Raw genomic sequence first — 19,915 nt, forward strand, 5'->3', positions numbered from 1 at the left:
CCCAGCTCCTGCAACGCCAACACGCCAGGCACCAGGCCCACAGGACGACCCTGCCCTTGCCGAGCAGGGCCGCACAGCCCCGTCGCCCTCATGGTGCGCCCTGCTAGTGCCCACTGTATTTTGACTGCAGCGGGCTTATTTACTAGTACCTACACAATACTGGCTGTCTCAACTTAACCAACCATAATGTTACTGTGAAAAATGAAGCATAAAAGAACTATATAACACCCTGAGCTCAGCAATCTTGCCCTCCCCCAGGTCAAAACAGGTAACTGGCCCTCTATGTTTAACAGATTTATTATTCTAATCTGGGTGACTGTCAGTTCTTGAATGGAAGCTTAATGGGTGATGAGGGAGGGAGGGAGGGAGGGAGGGAGGGAGGGAGGGAGGGAGGGAGGGAGGGAGGAAGGAAGGAAGGAAGGAAGGAAGGAAGGAAGGAAGGAAGGAAGGAAGGAAGGAAAACTGATGCTGTTCTCAATCTGATTTCTAGCATAAACTCTGTAGTTGGGCAGAAATTTGAGCATGAATGATAAAAATCATTTAAATATATCCAGGGTGCCATCTTGTGGTTTCAGATTTCATTCACCATAGAATAGCTGAAAATAGCAGAAAACACTTTTTAAAAAAATTGCATTTACATTAAGATTTGCATTTTCATTCTCTCGGGTTATTTTATTAAAACATGGCACGGTTCCTTTGCTAGATTACAATTTAAGGCTCAAAACTAACTTTAACTTCTTAAAACATAAGGTATCTATAAATCATATGTAGATTTCACTAGCCCTGCACATTTTAGAGGGAATGCTCATACATGTTGTGCGTACGCATTCACTAGTTCGTAAGAAATGAAAAGAATGAAAATGGGGGCCAATACTTGGGCATATGTGCAGTTTCCACTACACATTCATCTGTTCATCTTGAATGCAACCTGAAAATTATTCAGTACATGTACAAAGAAAAGTGTGTACACTGTACATTCATTGTAAGTTGCAAATGGGGCTTCTACAGTCACTACTATCAAGAAAATTGCATTTCTATTGATAAAATCAGCACATCTTCCAATAACATACAGTAGAAAGTGCAGTGGTCATTCTGACAAGTTATTCAGTTTGTCCTTGAAGCAAGAGATCCATTTCCAGGCTGCACTTCCCCAAGGTCTTAATGGGGGGGGGGGATTTGGAAACAAGAAAATCTGAACATGTGCAGTGATTGAGGCAAGTAGATGCAGTAGAAGAGATCCTGAATTTTTTAACAACTACGTCAAAAGGAGAACTCTAGTGCTTGATCATGCCAGTATTTTTTTTCAAGAAATACCATACTGACTAAAATATACTTACCTAAACAACTATTTAAAATTAGGGCACCATTATTTCCAAACACTCAAGACAAAACAACCTCCTATAGTAAAAGCACTGCTCGGTTTATTAAAAAATGTGTGTGTTTTGCATTAATGATGAGAAGACCAGATTATGACTACAAGCGCCTAGATGAGAGATCTGACTATGAGAAAAAGCTATGGTACCACGGCTATGGTAACTAGCATGTAAAAGGCACAGTGATAGTTGCAAAATTGTACTTAGAGGCTGCAATCCCACACAATTATAATGCAATCCTAAAAATGAGTTCTTGTAAATAAGTTCCACTGAATACACCCAGTAAGATTCTGAGCAGACCTATTTGGGATTGCTCTCTTAGGCTGCTTATACCACCTGTTTATATGTCACTGAGATTTAAACACAAGACCTGTAGGTTACGGTTGACAAATGCACTTTAAGCAGAAAATGGAAGGAGAAGAGTTGGTTCTTATATGCCGCTTTTCTCTACCCAAAGGTGTCTCAAAGCGGTTTACATTCTCCCTTTCCTCTCCCCACAACAGACACCCTGTGAGGTAGAAGTAGTAGAAGAAGAAGAGTTGGTTCTTATATGCCACTTTTCTCTACCAGAAGGAATCTCAAAGTGGCTTACATTCGCCTTCCCTTTCCTCTCCCCACAACAGACACCCTGTGAGGTAGGTGGAGCTGAGAGAACCCTGATATCCCTGCTCAGTCAGAATAGCTTTCTCAGTACTGTGGTGAGCCCAAGGTCACCCAGCTGGCTGCATGTGGGGGAGCAGGGAATCAAACCCAGCTCACCATATTAGAAGTCCACGCTCCTAACCACTACACCAAGTTAGCTTATGACATGCTAAGGCCCTGATTTATGTTTAAGAGGAGCCATAGCATTATCTCCTTCCCCCAAAAAAGTAAATACTTTTATATTATATCTTTGTATTGAGAAGTTTTTCATAATCTTAGACCCTAAACTGCAGTTTATTAGTTTGTGCTGAAACCCAGCCTTGACGAGAAGAAACCTCAGCAGTGTTTTAAATCAACGATAAAGCCCCCCTTCATCGGAAAGGATCAGCCCATTTATTTATTCTTAAATCTTTGTTTGCTTGTTGTCCTTTTGAACCCAAGAGAGCCACACAGTAACCAGCAGGTAAGAAGGAGAAACTTTTGAAAAGTCTATTCCTTTGGAGCTGACTTGTAATGTTGCAACGTGCGAGCCGATGGGTCGGTGGCTTTGATCCATCTGGGCATCCAGTAGTGAGGGAGCCAACTGGAACTTCCTGGGTAGTGCTTCTCAAAGATTTGGCGGTAGTAATATCCTTCTTTTGTTCTGGGGGGGTTGAATGGAAACTTCTCCGCTGCCTTCTCCAACAAACTGTCCTCAACCTGCATGTATAAAAGGAAAGGAATCGGAAACTCAAAAACTGCGCTGTAGAATCACAGAATCATAGAGTTGGAAGGGGCCACACAGGCCATCTAGTCCAACCCCCTGCTCAACGCAGGATCAGCCCAAAGCATCCTAAAGCATCCAAGAAAAGTGTGTATCCAACCTTTGCTTGAAGACTGCCATGAGCTACAAGCAGAAATACTGTCGTCTCCGGCATCCTGTGCATGGCTCCTAAAGGCCTGAGGCATGTGACTTTGTCTCCCTCTTGAAACGGAAACTCAGGGATGTTACAGGAGAGCCATAAATGACCTGTGATGTTCTTCCTTGGCAATTCACATCGAGACACTCTTTGCCAATAGATTTTAAAAGGTTTGGTTCCAGTTGTGTTGTTTAAAGAAGGAAAACAACCCTATTATTACACAGTGGATGAAATTATCTCCTTGATATGCTGCATTTAACCCAGTGCTTGTTTTAGCAGGGTGCAGGGGAGGAGAACATGCCAGTAATCATGTATAAGGCTGCACTGATTTCCAGAATTTCTTCCTCAGGACTTGGGAGAGCTCCCCTGCCCCGCCAAAGGTGCCAGTCCCAAGTACTGGGGACTACCACCACAAAAGAAGCCCCAATTTAAACTGTCCCTCAGATGTCTTTTTAGTTGCTGTAGCCATCACTTCTAGCACTGTTATTTTTCTAAAGTCCTCTTATAATCGCAGCAGAGCACCTGCTGCTCCAGAGCCCGATGTGTAAGGAAATGACATATATTTAAAAGGAAGTAAGGTAAAGGTAAAGGTATCCCCTGTGCAAGCACCGAGTCATGTCTGACCCTTGGGGTGACGCCCTCTAGCGTTTTCATGGTAGACTCAATACGGGGTGGTTTGCCAGTGCCTTCCCCAGTCATTACCGTTTACCCCCCAGCAAGCTGGGTACTTATTTTACCGACCTCGGAAGGATGGAAGGCTGAGTCAACCTTGAGCCGGCTGCTGGGATTGAACTCCCAACCTCATGGGCAAAGCTTTCAGGCGGCTGCCTTACCACTCTGCGCCACAAGAGGCTCATTAAAAGGAAGTAAAACCCCCAAATTTTAGAACCTCAAAGAATAACAAGGCAGTTCACCTTACATTGCAGCAGGTTTTTGCCAAGCTGTGTTTACAGACATAGAATCTGTGAGCATACAGGAGAAATCTGTGCAGGTGCAAATCATATAATCCCTTCATGTAACACTGACTCAATTAAGAAAGAGGTTATACTGGATCCAGCATTACTACTGGAGAAGTTAATACAGCAGCAAAAAAAAAACCCTCGTTCTTTCTTCCAACTTAGAACATGATCCCTCCATGCTGACTTGGCCAGTCTGGCTACCTTGATCCATGCCAGGGTAAAACTGAGACTAATCCCCTGTATGCTTACTACACAAGTCTTTCCTTGAAGGCAGCTCACAGACACCAGAGCTGGTGCAGAATGCCACAACTTGGCAATTATCTTGAGCTAGACAGAGCACACATATTACACCCATTCTGCAAACAGTCCTTTAGCAGCCCTTGTTACCAGGTTCAGTTCAAAGTATGGACTATCATTTACTAAGTCCTTCATGGTGTTGGACCCTCCTATCTGTGGGCCCCCTGATGTCCTATGTTCCACCAAGACAGCTTTGCTAATCTTATTAGGGCCTCTGCAGATGCCACCTTGCAAACAGGCAAGATTAACCGCTGCCTGTACATGTGGTGCCTCCCCATAACATAGTCTGTGCTGCCCCCTCTCCCTCTCTGTGGTGCCCCCCCCCCCCCGACATGGTCTGCCTGATGAGGTCAGGAAGGTTCCCACACTCCTGATGTTCCATGAACCACACAAAATTGAATTATTCATAACAGCTTTCACAAAGGTAATAGGGCTATATTACAACAAATTGATTCAGGACAACATGGTTGTGAGTGTCCTGCATAGTGCAGGAGGTTGGACTAGATGACCCATGAGGTCCCTTCCAACTCTATTAATATATGATTCTATTATTCTCTGACACTTTAATAAAGAGAAAAGGCCCATGGATTATACTATTGTATATAGTGTGTACTCCCTCTTGCTGTATATATTATCCTACCATGTAATTTCTCATTGCATGTCAAGTTAATATTTATGCTTTGTTTCAGATGTCTCCTATTGTTTATTGGATGTTCCATCCAGTTGACTGCACTGGGTAATCTGTCTGGAGTCTCAGAGAGAAAGACAGACTTTAAATAAAAGGAAAACCAAAATAATTTGTCTGCTGTAATTCATGATGTATGTTACGGAGCATTGCACCTAGCAGAGAGACTGTCTGCTATGATCTCAAGATTACCATTACACACAAAGGCTAGAAGTTATATGGATGCAAATGTTATCATCCATGGAAGCACAAATTCCCTGCCTTCCCCCTCCTGCTGCAGCTTAAAATGCCGCTCCTAGGGACCATGAGACCCCGGGAATAGCCTTGGAGGAGAAGGGAGGTCCCAGGTCTGCCACAGGAGGAGAAAAGTGTCATAAATGTAGGACCCAACCTATTATGAATCCCATGGATACACTGTAAATCCTTAAATGTTCCTCATGAAGTTTACACTCTCAAAACAATTAGAAAATATATTCAAATTATAACATTGTACCTGAAGGTCAATATAATCTTGGAGTATTGAGAACCAGGATTTCTTGACAGAGGTTAATCCATCACTGAAGGCTTCTTTGGGTCTCCAGAGGATTTCTTTGGGTATTAAGTTTGTATCTTGAAAGGCCTCTCTCAAGAGATGCTTTTCAATTCCATTCTGTTAGAAGACAGATGCAGAAACTCCATCAATGTTGGCCACTGAATTCTGACATTTTAAAAATTATTTTAAAAAATCCGATCCGATCAGGAGCACCTAAACTACATAACACTACATTCAACATAATAAAATCTTGATCCGCTGGTGAGATACAGATTCAGATCTAAAAATTGCCCCAAGACAGAAGGCATGACTTTGGGCCAGCCTTCCTTTTTCTGCCTTAACCTATCTGGCAAAGCTGGTGCAAGGATAAAATGGAAGAGGGACAACCATGGCTGGATCCTTTCCAATATTTAATGAACAGAAAGATTTCCATAGGTGAAAATATTATTTCACCTCCTCCCCTCTGCAGCTCAAAACACCCCCTGAAGTACTGCTCCAAGGGGAGAGTCAGAACTCGGCTGTAGGAAGGGGGAAATCAGGGATGGAAAGCCCTTACATGCAAGAAGTCCAGCCCTCTTGTAGGAAGGGCAAGATATAAATGCCACTAAAATAAAATTGTGAAGTATGGTTCATCCATTATGCCCTCTGAAGCCAATTTCATCCATCATGGATGAGTCTACTCAGAATCACCACCTTAGTTTCCTACTTGGTCAGGCAAACAGTACATGACCCCTGCATTGTTTTGGGCCCAGAATCCTTTGAGGATCGCCTTATCTCCCCCAGACATCTAACTGCTTATTAAGGTCATTCTGAGAAGCCATGCTTCATATGTCCACATCCCATTCCTTACTTCTCAGCTAGTGTTAAGGCTCCAAAACTAATGTGGTTATTGTTGTTGTTGCTGCTGCTATTATTATTATTGTTGTTGTTGTTGTTGTTGTTAGTTATGGTGATCTGTTGTTCAATTTATTTGTTAAAATTTACACAGTGATCTTCCTAACCTTTGTTAGCTGCCATATCGATCGAGCATCAGAAAGACATGGCAAGAATCTTTTACTAAACACAATACAAAAAGAGTTCACCTTTGGTATTCTGAGTTCCGCAGGCAGAGACAGGTAATAAGAAGTAAAGCGGTGATCCAAAAACGGAACTCTCAGTTCAAGGCTGAACACAGAAACAGAAAATGGGGAAGGGATCAGACTGCTGACTCGCAGGTTGACAACTGCTAATATATTGCTCCAGTTCTAATGGTCTATTTTTGCTTCTATATAATTTATAAAGTTCACTATCCGTGAGTACAATTACAAATAATCCTATTAATGGAAAGCCCGAGGAACCAATAAATCTTTGCTCATCTTCCACAAAGAACCTCAAGATCTAACCACTTAACTGACATTCAGGAACTAATTTCACTTGAAGTCTAAGCAGGACCGTGATGGGTCTCTGTAATTTGTAAGATTAAAGAGAGACTGAAAACAAATATATTTTACTAAAAGAAGCTACTGATCTGGCGACTGGGCTTTTAGTAGCAAATGCAGCCCATTCCAGTTTTTCCACTTGTAAAGGTGACTTATGCCAAGCCGAATCCTGGACTGAATGGCTCAGGCTGACTGTATCTCATCAAATCCCAGAAGCTCAGGTGACCCCTAGTTAATGTTTGTATGGGAAACCAGGAAGGAAGTCCAGGGCTGATTCTGCAGATTGATTTGAACTCGGGTATCCCTCTATCCCCCCCCCCCCCGAATTGAAACAGAAAGTGTTCAGCACTTGATTGGGGAAGCCCAGAACAGGGAGGGGAGCCAATTGCAGCAGGAGTCTCTTCCTTTCTTTTCTTGAATGGGGGGGATTGGAGACAGCAGAGGAGAGGAAATAACAAGAGGCAAATCTCTGCTGAGAGAAGTTAGGTTTTCTGGAGCACAGTCACTTTAAGGGAATCCTTGGAAGTAAGCAGGAAGTCTTTGAACTGACGACCTGGCCAATCAGGTAAGATTGCTTTGCTCCAAGGCATGAAGCAGTGAGTTAATTTGCAAAAAGCAAAAATCTACACATTTACTCATGGTGGTTTTTGAAATATCAAGGCTTATATCCACTCCAGGATATCATGGGGGAAAGGTAGGGTCACCATGAATCAATCATGCATGTTGCAAAGGGAAAATTTAAAGCGCCCAAGTTCAAAATGGAAATCCAATTCAGTGTAGACTGCAGGGATTCAGTCTATCTGAGAGTGGGTAAAATGCTCCATGCAGATTACACCCAGGATTGCTACACAGAAGGGGGCAATGGCAAACTACCTCAGAATGTCTCTTGCCTTGAAAACCCCACAGGGTCACTGTACGTCGGCTGTGACTTGACAGCACTTTGCGCATACCCATGTCAAGCCATTGATCCTAGCAGCTGTTCTCCGGGGCCTCAGCCAAAGAATGTGTTCCCCACAATTTCTATCTAGAATCCTTTAGCTGCAGATCCTGGGGGTCGAACCCGGTGATACATAACGTACACCACTGAGCTGCTGTGCCTCTCAACATCCGTGCAGCACCCAGGAGCCTACAAAGGAGAATTACCCATGGGCAGCAGTGGTTCTGTCCGCACGAAGAACATCAAACAGGTAGAGTTCTTTGAGAAGTCTCTCGCTTTCCTCCACAGCATCTTCAGGTGTGGGTGCCTGCCACAAACACACGTACGGCACATAGGTGAACATGCATACTGAGACTAAGGAAACACTGCAGGGAGACAACAACATTCCTTCATGCTGATCCAAAGGGCAGTTATTCTACTGCAAGGGCAACATCATTGCTAGTCCCCCCCCCCTTGAACACGTGCAAGGACACATTTGATTCTCAGGCCAACTTCTAACACACTCAATAATGTGCAACTGCAGAAAGCAGCCTCCCCAAAGGGAGAATCTTACCCCTGTAATAAAATCTCCCAAGTTCCACAGAGACTGACTGACACTTTTCACCTCTGATATTTAAATCAGAATTAAATAAATCTCACTGGGATTTATTTTTGGCCTTGGCCCCAGCCTGGTGGAATGCTCTCCTTGGTGAGATCAGGGCCACCAGAACCTTCAACCTTTATGGAGGGCCTATGCTTGAGGCCAGGAATTTAACACTGAGGAAATGCTGGCCTCCCTGCCTAAGAATCCCCACCCATAAACTTTCTGACTTTCACCTAATCTACCCTCAGTAAGGTTTTTAAAGAGGTGGTTTTTAAAATAACTTAAATTTTTATATATACGTCAGTATATCATTTCTATGTTATATTTTGTTGCAACCTGCCCTGAGCCAACTGAGAAGGGCAGGCTATAAAAATAAAATTTATTATTGTTGTTGTCATTAAGATGATTAAAAGGATTCTATCACTTATAAGGTTTAGTCCCTAGACCTTTTGATGGAAATGTATTTAAGATTTCCTTAAAACTCTGAATTCAGCAAGAACTGGAATTTGCTCTAATGAGCCACATGCAATACTGGAGTGTAACACCTTCAGTGTAGGTTTTTCTTGTTAAATTCAAAGCAACAAAGGGACTAATGTCTTCCCATTTATGGAAACGCTCTTTTCCCCAAGAGACTCTTCTTATGGCATGTTCATACCCAAGGATAACCATCACTATCTGGAGAACCAAGTGGACTTACCTTATGAAAGTAGATATAGCCTTGGGTCAACTCATCTGACCCTTCTCCTGAAAAAATGACCACACTATCTGTGTTCTTTCGAATGTACTTGGAGACCAGATACATACCTACAGAGACAACGTAATTTCCAAAGTGATTTTGTGTGCAGAGGCAGCCGTAGGCTTACAAATAAGACAGAGGTGTTTTACAACTTCTTATTGTAGTATACATTTTGTTAGATGGAGCCATTCCGCAAAGAATTTGAGAAATATAAAATGGTTACAATATAGAGACACGGGCCTATTCTGCACAAATAGATAATGCGGTTTCAATGCACTTTAGAAGGAGATTTTCCTGTTCTGCACAGGAAAATCCAGCTGCCAAAGCACATTGAAAGTGCATTATCCTATCTGTGCGGAATGGGCCATGGTGGCTTGGATACCACAAAAGATCCGGTCCAAGTGGAAGACACGTCCTTCTTGGGCAACAAGGGCAAGTCTGATTTCTGCTGGCACCATCAGCCACCCATTTGGAGGGCTGCCCTAAAACTCAGATTTCCAACAGGCACAAGGGGAATTGTGCTCACAGTTCATACAACACAAGCCAAAGGATTTAATGCAATAATCCTTTGAATTATTAAGTCTTATCCAAATTAAGCGAGCTATTTAACATGGCAAAATATAAGTAGCTTATTATTTCGAATTTAAGGATTAATGCTATGTGCACGACCATGTTCAGCTTAAGCTAAGCATTCCCTGGATGGAATGCAGAGTAGAGACAGGGGAATGGAAGGCTTGTAAAATGCCCCTCCCCTCCACACAACATGAGCTGAATAGTTTGGAAGTGGATTTTAGAATATATGTTACAGCAAATTAGTGCATTAAAAAAAACTGTTCATCATCATCAACTCTTGGAAATCACTTACAAAAAAGGATTCATATTGCAATAGCACAATAATCCACTTTTCTGTTTAACCATATTTTATGCTTCTTATTTACTACTTTTTACTCATTTGATATTTGTATTTATTTAAAGTATTAAATTAAACCTGCTTTCCCCTGGGGACTCACTTATTTTATTAATTCTATTTCAATTTATTGTAAGCTGCTTCCATCATAAACATATGGAGAAGTTACTGAATAAATCTGCCAACCAGTTTTCTAGGGAATGACATTATGCTCTCCCCAATCTCAGACTAGGATTTATTATGGGCAACATTAGAATTTTACTTCTGAAATTTTAGTTTAGTTTCAGATTGCATTTTATGTAATTTTAAATATGTTTTAATCCGCCTTGAGTGATCTGAGACAGGGTGGAATAGAAACTTAAAGAATAAATAAATTAAATAAATGCGCAACACAATTATGACTGGACTGGGGGGAAGGGAGGGGATTAAGAGCAACAAGTAAGAATCATGTACGTTCCCTGCTCCTTTGCTCATCACGTAAGAGCAGAAATGAAGCTGCCATTGTACAGAATCAGACCACCGGTCCAGTAAATACTGTCTACTCAGGCAGCAATTCCCCAAGGTCTAACGGGGAAGTCTTTCACATTACCTACTTCCTGATCCTTGAACTGGAGATTGAACCAAGCAGATGCTCCAACCATGGCCCCTCCAGGTTTCATAAATTCACTTACAAAAGATCTTACCTACTGAAGCTCGTATGGTTGTGATGTCATACGTTTCCAAGCAAATTATAACATCTTCTAGTACTTGAATCCCTTCTTCAGAATTAAAACTGACCTCATGGTGTTCACTGCCAATGTGAGCTGCCACCTGCCCACAACAATTTATATATTAAATTTGCAAAGAAGCTGGTATTGAATTACAGAAATGATCCTGCAGCTGTGCTAGACTATAAACTCATTATTTAGTAAGGCATTATATATTCTGGCCTGAAAATACAAATACAATTCTGCTTCAAAATAGACTCAATATTGACCCAAGGAAAGCTGTATCCTGTGATTTCACACCCAAAAGGTTGAAATAAAACTATGCTGTCTGCTTCCACTAGGCATAAAGGTAAAGGTAAAGGTATCCCCTGTGCAAGCACTGGGTCATGTCTGACCCTTGGGGTGACGCCCTCCAGCGTTTTCATGGCAGATTCAATACGGGTGGTTTGCCATTCCCTTCCCCAGTCATTACCGTTTACCCTTCAGCAAGCTGGGTACTCATTTTACCGACCTCGGAAGGATGGAAGGCTGAGTCAACCTTGAGCCGGCTGCTGGGATTGAACTCCCAGCCTCATGGGCAGAGCTTTATAGACAGCATGTCTGCTGCCTTACCACTCTGCGCCACAAGAGGCTCTTTCTACTAGGCATAGAGCAGGGAAATAAACATGTAGAGGCACTTAACTTCCACTCCTAGATTATATGAAATCCTTTTCAGCCTTCGCTTCCAGATTCTCTGGTTTCATGAATCACTCTGCCTTTTCATTCTTAATGTCTAGAACTTGGTCATGCAAATATAAAAGCTATGGTTCCTTTTTGCCTGCAGCTGCAACCCACAAAGAGCCCTACCGGGTGAATAAATACTTGTTCTTGAAAACACCATTATACCTTTCTTGCAGCCAGAAGGTCAGGACTATCTTCCATTCCAATGGCAAAGGTCTGTAAGGGGTAGGGAATGTCTGCTTCTTTCATCAGTTTAAGAAGCACTGCAGCAACCAAGCTAGAATCCAAGCCACCTATTAAAAAGACATTGTTTTTGTGTCAACCCAGCAGGTGTTGTGCAGATTACAATACAGGGCTTATGTTTTAGGTGAACACACTCTCCCTAATGTGTTTGTGTGCATCACAATCTGAAACAACAGAAACAACTATCATTTCTTTTCACAACTGGGAAAGCGTCTGCCATTAATTACTAACCTTGACGTTTTTATTTTTCCTATGTTTTTGTGAACTACAACTGAACCCAAAGGACTGATTAGCTTTTTTAGCAAAGAATTACCATACTGAATAATTCGGATGTTATGACACAGTTTACTAATCTGCTACTAATTTACTTTTCCTTTATATCTGTACTCTTATGATCCTTGTTCCATTTTGTCTGAGGAAGACTGCATGGACTCGAAAGTTCACACCTTGAATAAATCTTTGTTGGTCTTAAAGCTTGACAATTTTACTGAGCAGCAAAAAGTTTCATAGAATGCATAGAGCGCAAAAATAGTATTGTAATATATATTTTTTAATTTCAACATAAGTACAATTTGCCAGGTACCCCCAGATGTCCCTCCAAAAATGGGACAATCTGGTCACCTTAACCTAGACAATAAAATCAGAGTCCAGGAGCACCTTTAAGACCAACAAAGATTTAATCAAGGCGTGAGCTTTCGAGTGCAAGCACCCTTCGTCAGACTATGATCTTCTTACATGACAGGAAATATATAGCAAAAGTCAGTTCTGTTACACCTGTGTCACAACCAGATACAAAGCTAAAGGCTGGAGCCTGAGACTCACTTAGCAGAAGGAGCTTGTAGAATTCAATTTTTAATTCTTGTGTGGTCAAAAAAGATTATGCTCAAGTGGTTACTAAATAAAATTTGTCACAAAACAAATAGCCTAAAATGCATCCCAAACATCCTCCAGTCAAATGTACTGTACTAGAGAAGGCAAACATATTGGTGACTATCACTTATTTTTACCTGACAAGAGGCAACCAATCCTTCTGTGAGACATCAGTCTTTTCCTAACAGCATTTTCGAACAAAAGACGAATGTTGCTTTTGACCGTTTCAATATCAAAACCTATCAAACAGCAAGGGGTGAGAGAGAGGGGCTTAGAAAGAGCAGGCAAAACAAGAGCACACAATTCTTTATCCAACAGGAATGATTTCACTCAAAGTTATTCAAAATGTAATCTATCCACTATCATGCTGAACCCCACAAGGTATCAGATACATCTACCACACAATCAGGGATGTTTTCACACCAGGGTGATATTCCATTATAGCCCAGTTGCTGGTGCAATTCTGCATTCAGCTGCCCTTGCAACATATATTCCAGACAGCAAAAGGTAATCAGTTTTCTCTCCACTGCTAGCCATGGTTTCCCTTTCACACCTGATATGCACGGAAGCCCTACCCACACTGTGTTATTACGTGGCCTTCAAGAGTCTCCACCCACTCTCTTTTTGATTTTATTAATTTTGAGGAGTGGGGAGAATGCAGTGCTGCATAAAAATAATACAGTATTTTTTGTATAAACTAAAAAACAAACAACCACATATTTACAAAGACACCTCCAACAATCATTCCCCCCATCTCAAAAAGGCAGGCTGAGATGTGGGCAATTTTCTTCTTGAATACTGCTAAATAGGAATAACACCTTTATAACCCTTTTAAAAAGTCATCCTTAAATGATACCCTCTGCTATCAGTTCACAATTTTTTTATTTTACAATTTTTATTGAAATAAAACATACACAAAATAAAAATTGTTGCAGAAAACTAAGCATCTAAAGATCCAGCAACAGATCTAAGAATTTGCTTCTAGTTCTTTTTAGGTTGTCGTAAATAGACTGATTTAATCATTACGTAAATGTCTTTAATCGTGACATAAATTTCTTTAAGTTTATCTGTTGGTACAGTATCTAGCAAATGCAACCCAAGCTGCTGTAATTAGACTTAGCAGAATAATTTGAAACTTTCTTGGAATCATAGAGAAGTTATTAAGAAGCAGTACTTCTGCCTTAACAGAACATCTAAACCATTACCCAAGTTTAGCTTATCAGTAACTTCATTAGTGACCACCTGCCACACATATGAATAAAATCAGCATTTACCCTTTCCCTCTGCCTAAATGGCAGGTGATCCCTTTCTGTTATGTTTAACAAATTTGAAAAATATATTCAAAATTAATTCCCACCCATTCAGGAAATCCTTCCACTGCAGCCAAGAAACCCTGCTCTAAGAGAAAAAAGCCTGCTCTGAGAGGTTACAAAAGGTTACAAAACCTATTCCAGGTTCACAGTTACCTGAGGACAGATTTTGTAGTGAATCGTAATCAGTGTGTAGAGGCTTATCTTTAGGGCCATGAAATTTTACCAGTTCCACTGATCCAACTTTGCCATTTGTCTTTAGATCCAGCACTTCATAGTGTCCTGGAAGGAAAGGATCTACCTTTGGAGCAAAAGACATTGAGTGCTTCAAGTTGATTAGACCTATACAAGGATAGCAACAAAATAAAGAGTGACAAAAACAAATAGTAGTGAGTTTTTAATCAGTGAAGGAACATCCACCATAACAATATTTAAAACTACCTACAACTACAGTACAACATGATGTCAAGTTGCAATCTACTTGCGGTGACCTCAGGGCTGCTTGAGATTGTCAAGGCAAGAGGTGAACGGAGACAGTTTCCACACCTAGATAACACTAAAGGCATTTCCGCACATCTTTATTGAAACACCTATGCATCTAATCATAGATGCATAGTGATTTTTGAATTCCACCCATTATGGAATGACAAATCTTGAAACTTAAGAAAAATAACCTCGTTCCTGATTTTGGGGAGAGGGTCTTTAGAGAGACATGCTTTGTGTGACAATTTTGGGAAAAAATTATTTTTGGCTTTGCCTGCACACTTGCACACCTATTCATTGCTCCAGGTAGTTCACTTAAAAAAAAACAAACTCCCATTCCCGCGAGAAGGGAGAGGGAGGCGGATGCAAAGGCGGGACATTGGAGGCGGAGATAGTGCTTCTTTGCCTCCATACATTTCTTTGGCTGGTGGCCTGCTGGGTGCTCGCCTGTAGCCCGCGCTACATAGGTTGGGGAATCCACTTTATGCAATTCCCCATCTACCACTATAAAATGGCGGATATAGCGAGACACTTACTGCCATAACGCGGGATGTGGTTGACGTCATGCGAAACGCTAAAAATGTAGCGTCTTTGAAAGGAAGGCGTTACACTATATTCATGGCGTGCAAAATGGCCCTAATTTTCAGAAGAACATAAATCTCAAAAAAACCACCTCTTACTAGAGAATTTTAAGAAATGTGAATCTAACTGAGTGCTGACACAACAATATTAAGAAGGTTTACTAGTGGAGTTATCTGCTGAAGAAAACCTGGAAGCAAAGGGAAAAGTAGAAACTCAGAAGTCTACATAGACAACAATCTGAAGATGTGTGCTTCTTAACAAGCCAACCAACTATTTGGCCTACATATACTGGATCAAAGCTGCCAAGACAGGGAATATTTTTATTCCATTAAGACAAATCCAAGATGGAGGTTACCTTTTGCCTCAGAACAGGCAGCAAGGAATCCATCATCAGTCAGCACCCTGAACAGTGGACGGACTCCATATGTATCTCTCCCCAGAAAGACTTTCCTGTTTGCCGTGTCCAACAGAATGAATGCAAACACGCCGTCAAGCATGGAGGCCGTCTGCTCTATTCCTCCTCTGTTGTAAAGATGAAGGATTACTTCTCCATCTACCAAGGTCTGGTAATCGAATCCAAATTGTTTTTGCAACTGAGGAAGAAATATTTTTTAAAGAAACTAGTTAGCATTCAAAGATTGGCCTTGAAAACAATGCTTATTTTTAAAGTGCCTGAAAGGTGGCTAGTCAATGCCAACCCTTCAGCATATGATCTTACCTTATGAACAAATCATACAATGAATGCAAAGGCATTCATTACATCAGGATAATGCCTTTGTTCGCAAGTTTCACAGCAATGCCGAAACCAAGTAGTCAAAATGTTCTGAATATGACTGGAAGCACTTTAATGTTAACAGAACGATTAATGGGGAAGAACATGTAAACTACAACTGGAAGATGATGATGGATCTTTCTCACTTCCCCCAACAGCCCTCTGCAAACCCATGTCTGGGGGACCCTTGTGGGAAAAAAGCTACATTGGTTGGTGAGCTGTAGTGAGAAGGAATCTAATGAAATTGGCCTTACTCATCCTTCTTCCCCTTGTGGACTCTCCTGCAACAGCAAACGGTCCATTGGCGAAAGAAGGGAACAATTTTGACCCATTCCGTCTCCTCAGTGAAGCCCTCCCCAAAGCGAGGCTTGTTGTTCACAAGGGTCCCACAGTCTCCAGCGTCAGCTTTCCAAAAGCTGCAGAAGGCTACTGCGGGGCGGACAAGGGCTATGCTAGCCACCCCAGGATCCAACCCATATTTTTACTGATATTCACCAGAATCTCATGGGCCCAAAGCCAAATAATTTCTTAGTGTGATCGAACAGGTTTTCCAGAAAATGCCTCACATTTCTGCTTGAGAATTCTGGTTCCCAGAAGGTAAAATTCCACTGGCTTCAGCTAAAGAGCAGTGAAAGAACGTGAAGTATGTATGCAGAAGCAATCTGCATTGTGCTCTTCTGGCTTTGGATGTCCTACATCAAGTAGGGAATTTGACTATTCTAACTCTGTGAGCTAGCCATATAAACTAGGATTGCCTTCCTCTCTGTACATGGTCTACCTAAGCTACCTTAGACTGCTTGTTTTTCACAAGTTATTTGCTCCCAACTTTGGTCAACAGATAAACAAAGCCAATTTTTCTTGACTGTTTTGTTCTCTCTTCTCAGAGATGACCCAAGAGCATGAGCGATCCTTTGGGGATTTTATTTGCATCCATGTTCTGTATTAATTTAAATTTCCTAAATTACCCACACCCCCATTTCTAAATACTGAGTGTTTAAAGCAGTGATATCACAGATTAGTTCACTAGACAGAAGAGGCACAAGAAGTTCTATAAAAGGCACCTGGGTGGACATAGCTTCTATCTGTTTTCACCTGTTTGTAGTTGTAGATTTCTCCATTGTAACACAGCCATAAGTAGGGGAACTTCTTCACCCGTAGAGGCTGCATTCCATACAGCTGGTCAACAACTGCCAGGCGGTGGAAGCCAAAACAGCAGTTGGTGAATCCATTGACATTTTCAAAGCGAAACGCGTCTGGGCCTCTGTGGCCTATTTTCATAGCACTCAGACATTGAATGGAGAGGCATTCATCACTTCCAAACAGGGCCCAGATGCCACACATGGCGGTTTCTACTGGATGCTGTAGAGAAATATATAAGAGGAAGGGAGAGTGTGTTGTTAGGGAAGGCTGGGGCATAAAAGTAAATATGAATTTAAAAATTAATGTAGTTTGTTATAGCTACATAGATTAACCCGACCTGGATAGCTCAGCCAAGCCCGATCCCATCAGATTTCAGAAGCTAAGCAGGGTTGGCCCTGGCTAGCCCTTGGAAGGGTGATCTCCAAGGAATTCCAGGGTCATGACACAAGGGCAGGAAATGACAAACCACCTCCGAACATGTCTTGGCTGACAGCCAGACCACCTTAGGATCTCCTGGCTCCACTACACACAAGCCATAAATAATAATAAATAAATAGGAAGATTGCTTTGTCCAGCATACCTGGGGGACTAGGAACTTCAGCATGTATTTAAACGGAACAAGAAGTCCCCTCTGACCACCAAAAAGTCTGTGCCAGAGGAGAAATCTGCAAGGATGAAAGCCACGTAGGACAGGGGCTAAATTCAAGAGGAGAACTGAACAAGACAGAGTGGGGGGAAAAAACTGGCTAGATCCAACTCAATGGACTGGCTCTCGTGGATCTGTCCTCTGGTGGCAAGCCTACAGTGGCAAAAAGAGATATGCCAAAGAAGGAAGGAAGCAAACAATTTTCTGATGAATTACATAACTGCACTTCGTATTCTTAAATTTTCAAGTTGCCAAGGATAATTTGCACAACTACTCCAATGCAACACACTCTGGCTCAATACTGACCTTATTTGATTTCTATGCAACACCATAAAGCAGTAGGCTGAGTTGTTTACCGAAATTGCCCATCAACAAAGGACCAATTGATCCTTTCAATCCAGCAGCTGTCAATACTCACTAGTTTACATAGGCTCTGTTATACACATGTAAATAGAGCCACAAAGTCCTGGGATAACGCTAGAAAGATTTGAGGAAATTTGGGGAGCTGCAGAAAAATCCTCTATAAAAGATTTTGTGGAGTGAAATGCCTTTAAAGATGAGGTTTTACTCACTCAAAATATGCAAAAAGAAAGCATTTGGGACACTACAGCATTAGATTACGATAATTCTTATGCACACAACACACTTTCAAACATATGTCTGTTATTTAAATGTGACTAATTTAAATTTAACACGATAGCCAAGCATGCCGATAATCTTTCTGTAACTGTTTCTGTGCTAATAACATAATTTTGTTTGCTACGAAAGGGTCTCCCCTCCCATTTTCAACTTTTACTTTTTCCTGCTTCAGGAAAACAAAGATACATGTGCTACAGAAGCACCTTCTGTTGACGTTCTCTGCAGGCAGCTCTCTCTCCCATGCATTAGTTATATGACCAAAGAGTAGAAACACCCAAAGAGTACAATTTAGCATGCTAACTTGTAAACTATGAATGTTTACACTGTAAAGCAGTGAAAACCAGATTAATTGTGATAAGAAACATGTATATATTGCCGTTTTCCCCCCAAGTTTCTATTTTTTTCCAGGAAAAAATCCCCCATATGGCTTCACAACTTGTTGATTTCATATCTCCTATATAAGACTAACAAAAACTTTGCAGGCTACAAAATATTTTTTCCCTTTCACACAGCAATGCTCTATATCTATATATAGTGACTCATTAGTTTTTTTAAAAAAAACATTCCTTGCAGGGTTCATGACACATAATCGGTGTTCTACACAAGGTGGGGCTGCCATATTTCCAGGGAACAAAGCATAGCCACAATCAAAAGAAACCTCTACAACCCTGTCACAAAACTCATCCATGAATGGCTAGTGTCCAAAACCTACCCTGTTTAAAACCCGATTGCCCAGTTGAGAAAGTTCAGGTATTTTATAGCTGTGGTCATGCTGTCAAATGTTTCCACATTAGAAAAAAAAAATTAATGGCCTGACGACTTATTTATTTGCTGGGTGGCAAAAGTAATGGGGGAGGGGAAATTTCTGGAATAGATCTTAATCTCAAAAGTGAGAAGAGCACAGCTGGTTGGAAGATGCGGTAGGCTACCTGGCATCTTACCCACTTGCAGGGGGCTGGCTGGGTGCCTCTTCCACCCGGCTCCCTTTCCCCACCGGCCAGAGGAGCGTGCAGGACTCCTGCAAACTCCCCCGTTCCCCCTCCCGCCCCGGATCAGCGCAACGCCGTGCCAGCCTGCGCGGTGGGACTCACACATCCATGGATACGGAGCTCTCCACAGAGATCACTCAGCGCCAGGAATATCCCCGGGAAAGCGAGGAGGTGATCCAAGGATCCCGACACCGTTTCTCCTTTTACTTATCTATTTTCTCCCTCCCTAAGGAGAAGCTGTCACCTCAGCGCCTTTAACAGATGCGCGGCCAGAAAATCAACAGGTGCAGCTTTTGTCCCCAAGAGAGGAGGCACAGCTGCTGTGCAGGCGGTAACCGTTGGCTGGCGGTCCGACCCCGAAGGCGGCGGCAGGAACAGCAGCGACCTCCCTGTCCCCACCCCTGGCGGCATCCCTAGGCGCTCCGGCTCCCCCGAGGGCAAGGCTACCTGAGCGGTGCAGAAGGGTCCCAGGCCGGCCGCCTCTGCCGCTGCCGCTGCCGCGCGTGGTGCCGCTGGCCGAGCCGAAGCGCAGGAGGAATCCGGAAGAGCCCAGGCCGACCTCGTGCAACGCCCGGCCGGATTGCATCATGCGGCGCTCCGCCCTCCCGCCCGGGCTGCCTGGCTGCTTGGCTGCTGCGAGCCTTGCGCGGGTTTGGCGCTCGCCCGCCTTGCCTCCGCTTCCCGGCGCTCGGAGGGCTTGCGGGGCCAGAACCGGCCCGATCCTGGGCACGTTCCTTTGGGAGCAATTAGTCGTCGGAAATACTATAGAGGAGGACCCCAAGATACCTCCCCCCCTAGGTGGCAGGGCTGCAAGGGGCTTGCCGGTTTGCCGGGCTCCCACTGGCC

The 19,915-nt window shown here is 42.6% G+C and overlaps 1 protein-coding gene across 2 annotated transcripts; it reads right to left on the minus strand.

The window, feature by feature from the left end:
• Positions 1-645: 645 nt before the first annotated feature.
• On the minus strand, positions 646-19,678 carry ASNS (asparagine synthetase (glutamine-hydrolyzing)). 2 transcript variants are annotated; one of them, XM_077302946.1, is made up of 12 exons: positions 19,517-19,678; positions 16,748-17,014; positions 15,239-15,476; positions 13,975-14,160; positions 12,646-12,747; positions 11,561-11,688; positions 10,652-10,778; positions 9,023-9,129; positions 7,949-8,049; positions 6,470-6,551; positions 5,349-5,504; positions 646-2,714 (listed from the first exon to the last, which is right to left on the minus strand). In XM_077302946.1, the coding sequence occupies exons 2-12, from the start codon at positions 16,994-16,996 to the stop codon at positions 2,505-2,507; spliced, it is 1,686 nt and encodes a 561-aa protein (XP_077159061.1). In that variant the 5' UTR covers positions 16,997-17,014; positions 19,517-19,678; the 3' UTR covers positions 646-2,504. The 2 variants fall into 2 exon arrangements, with proteins under 2 accessions (XP_077159061.1, XP_077159062.1); XM_077302947.1 differs by lacking the exon at positions 19,517-19,678 and adding an exon at positions 19,172-19,313.
• Positions 19,679-19,915: the final 237 nt, after the last annotated feature.

Source organism: Paroedura picta, chromosome 11, assembly GCF_049243985.1.
Source record: "Paroedura picta isolate Pp20150507F chromosome 11, Ppicta_v3.0, whole genome shotgun sequence".
NCBI classification, from domain to species: Eukaryota; Metazoa; Chordata; class Lepidosauria; order Squamata; family Gekkonidae; genus Paroedura; species Paroedura picta.

What these genes read in the sequence shown, in the direction of transcription:
- ASNS (XM_077302946.1), bottom strand. Translation starts at nt 16,996, where the DNA reads ATGTGTGGCATCTGGGCCCTGTTTGGAAGTGATGAATGCCTCTCCATT. An exon ending in AACCATACGAGCTTCAGTAG is followed by an intron (nt 9,130 to 10,651) that starts GTAAGATCTTTT and finishes TTGTCTCTGTAG; the next exon opens with GTATGTATCTGGTCTCCAAG. An exon ending in AGAACCACTGCTGCCCATGG is followed by an intron (nt 6,552 to 7,948) that starts GTAATTCTCCTT and finishes TTCTGTGTTCAG; the next exon opens with CCTTGAACTGAGAGTTCCGT.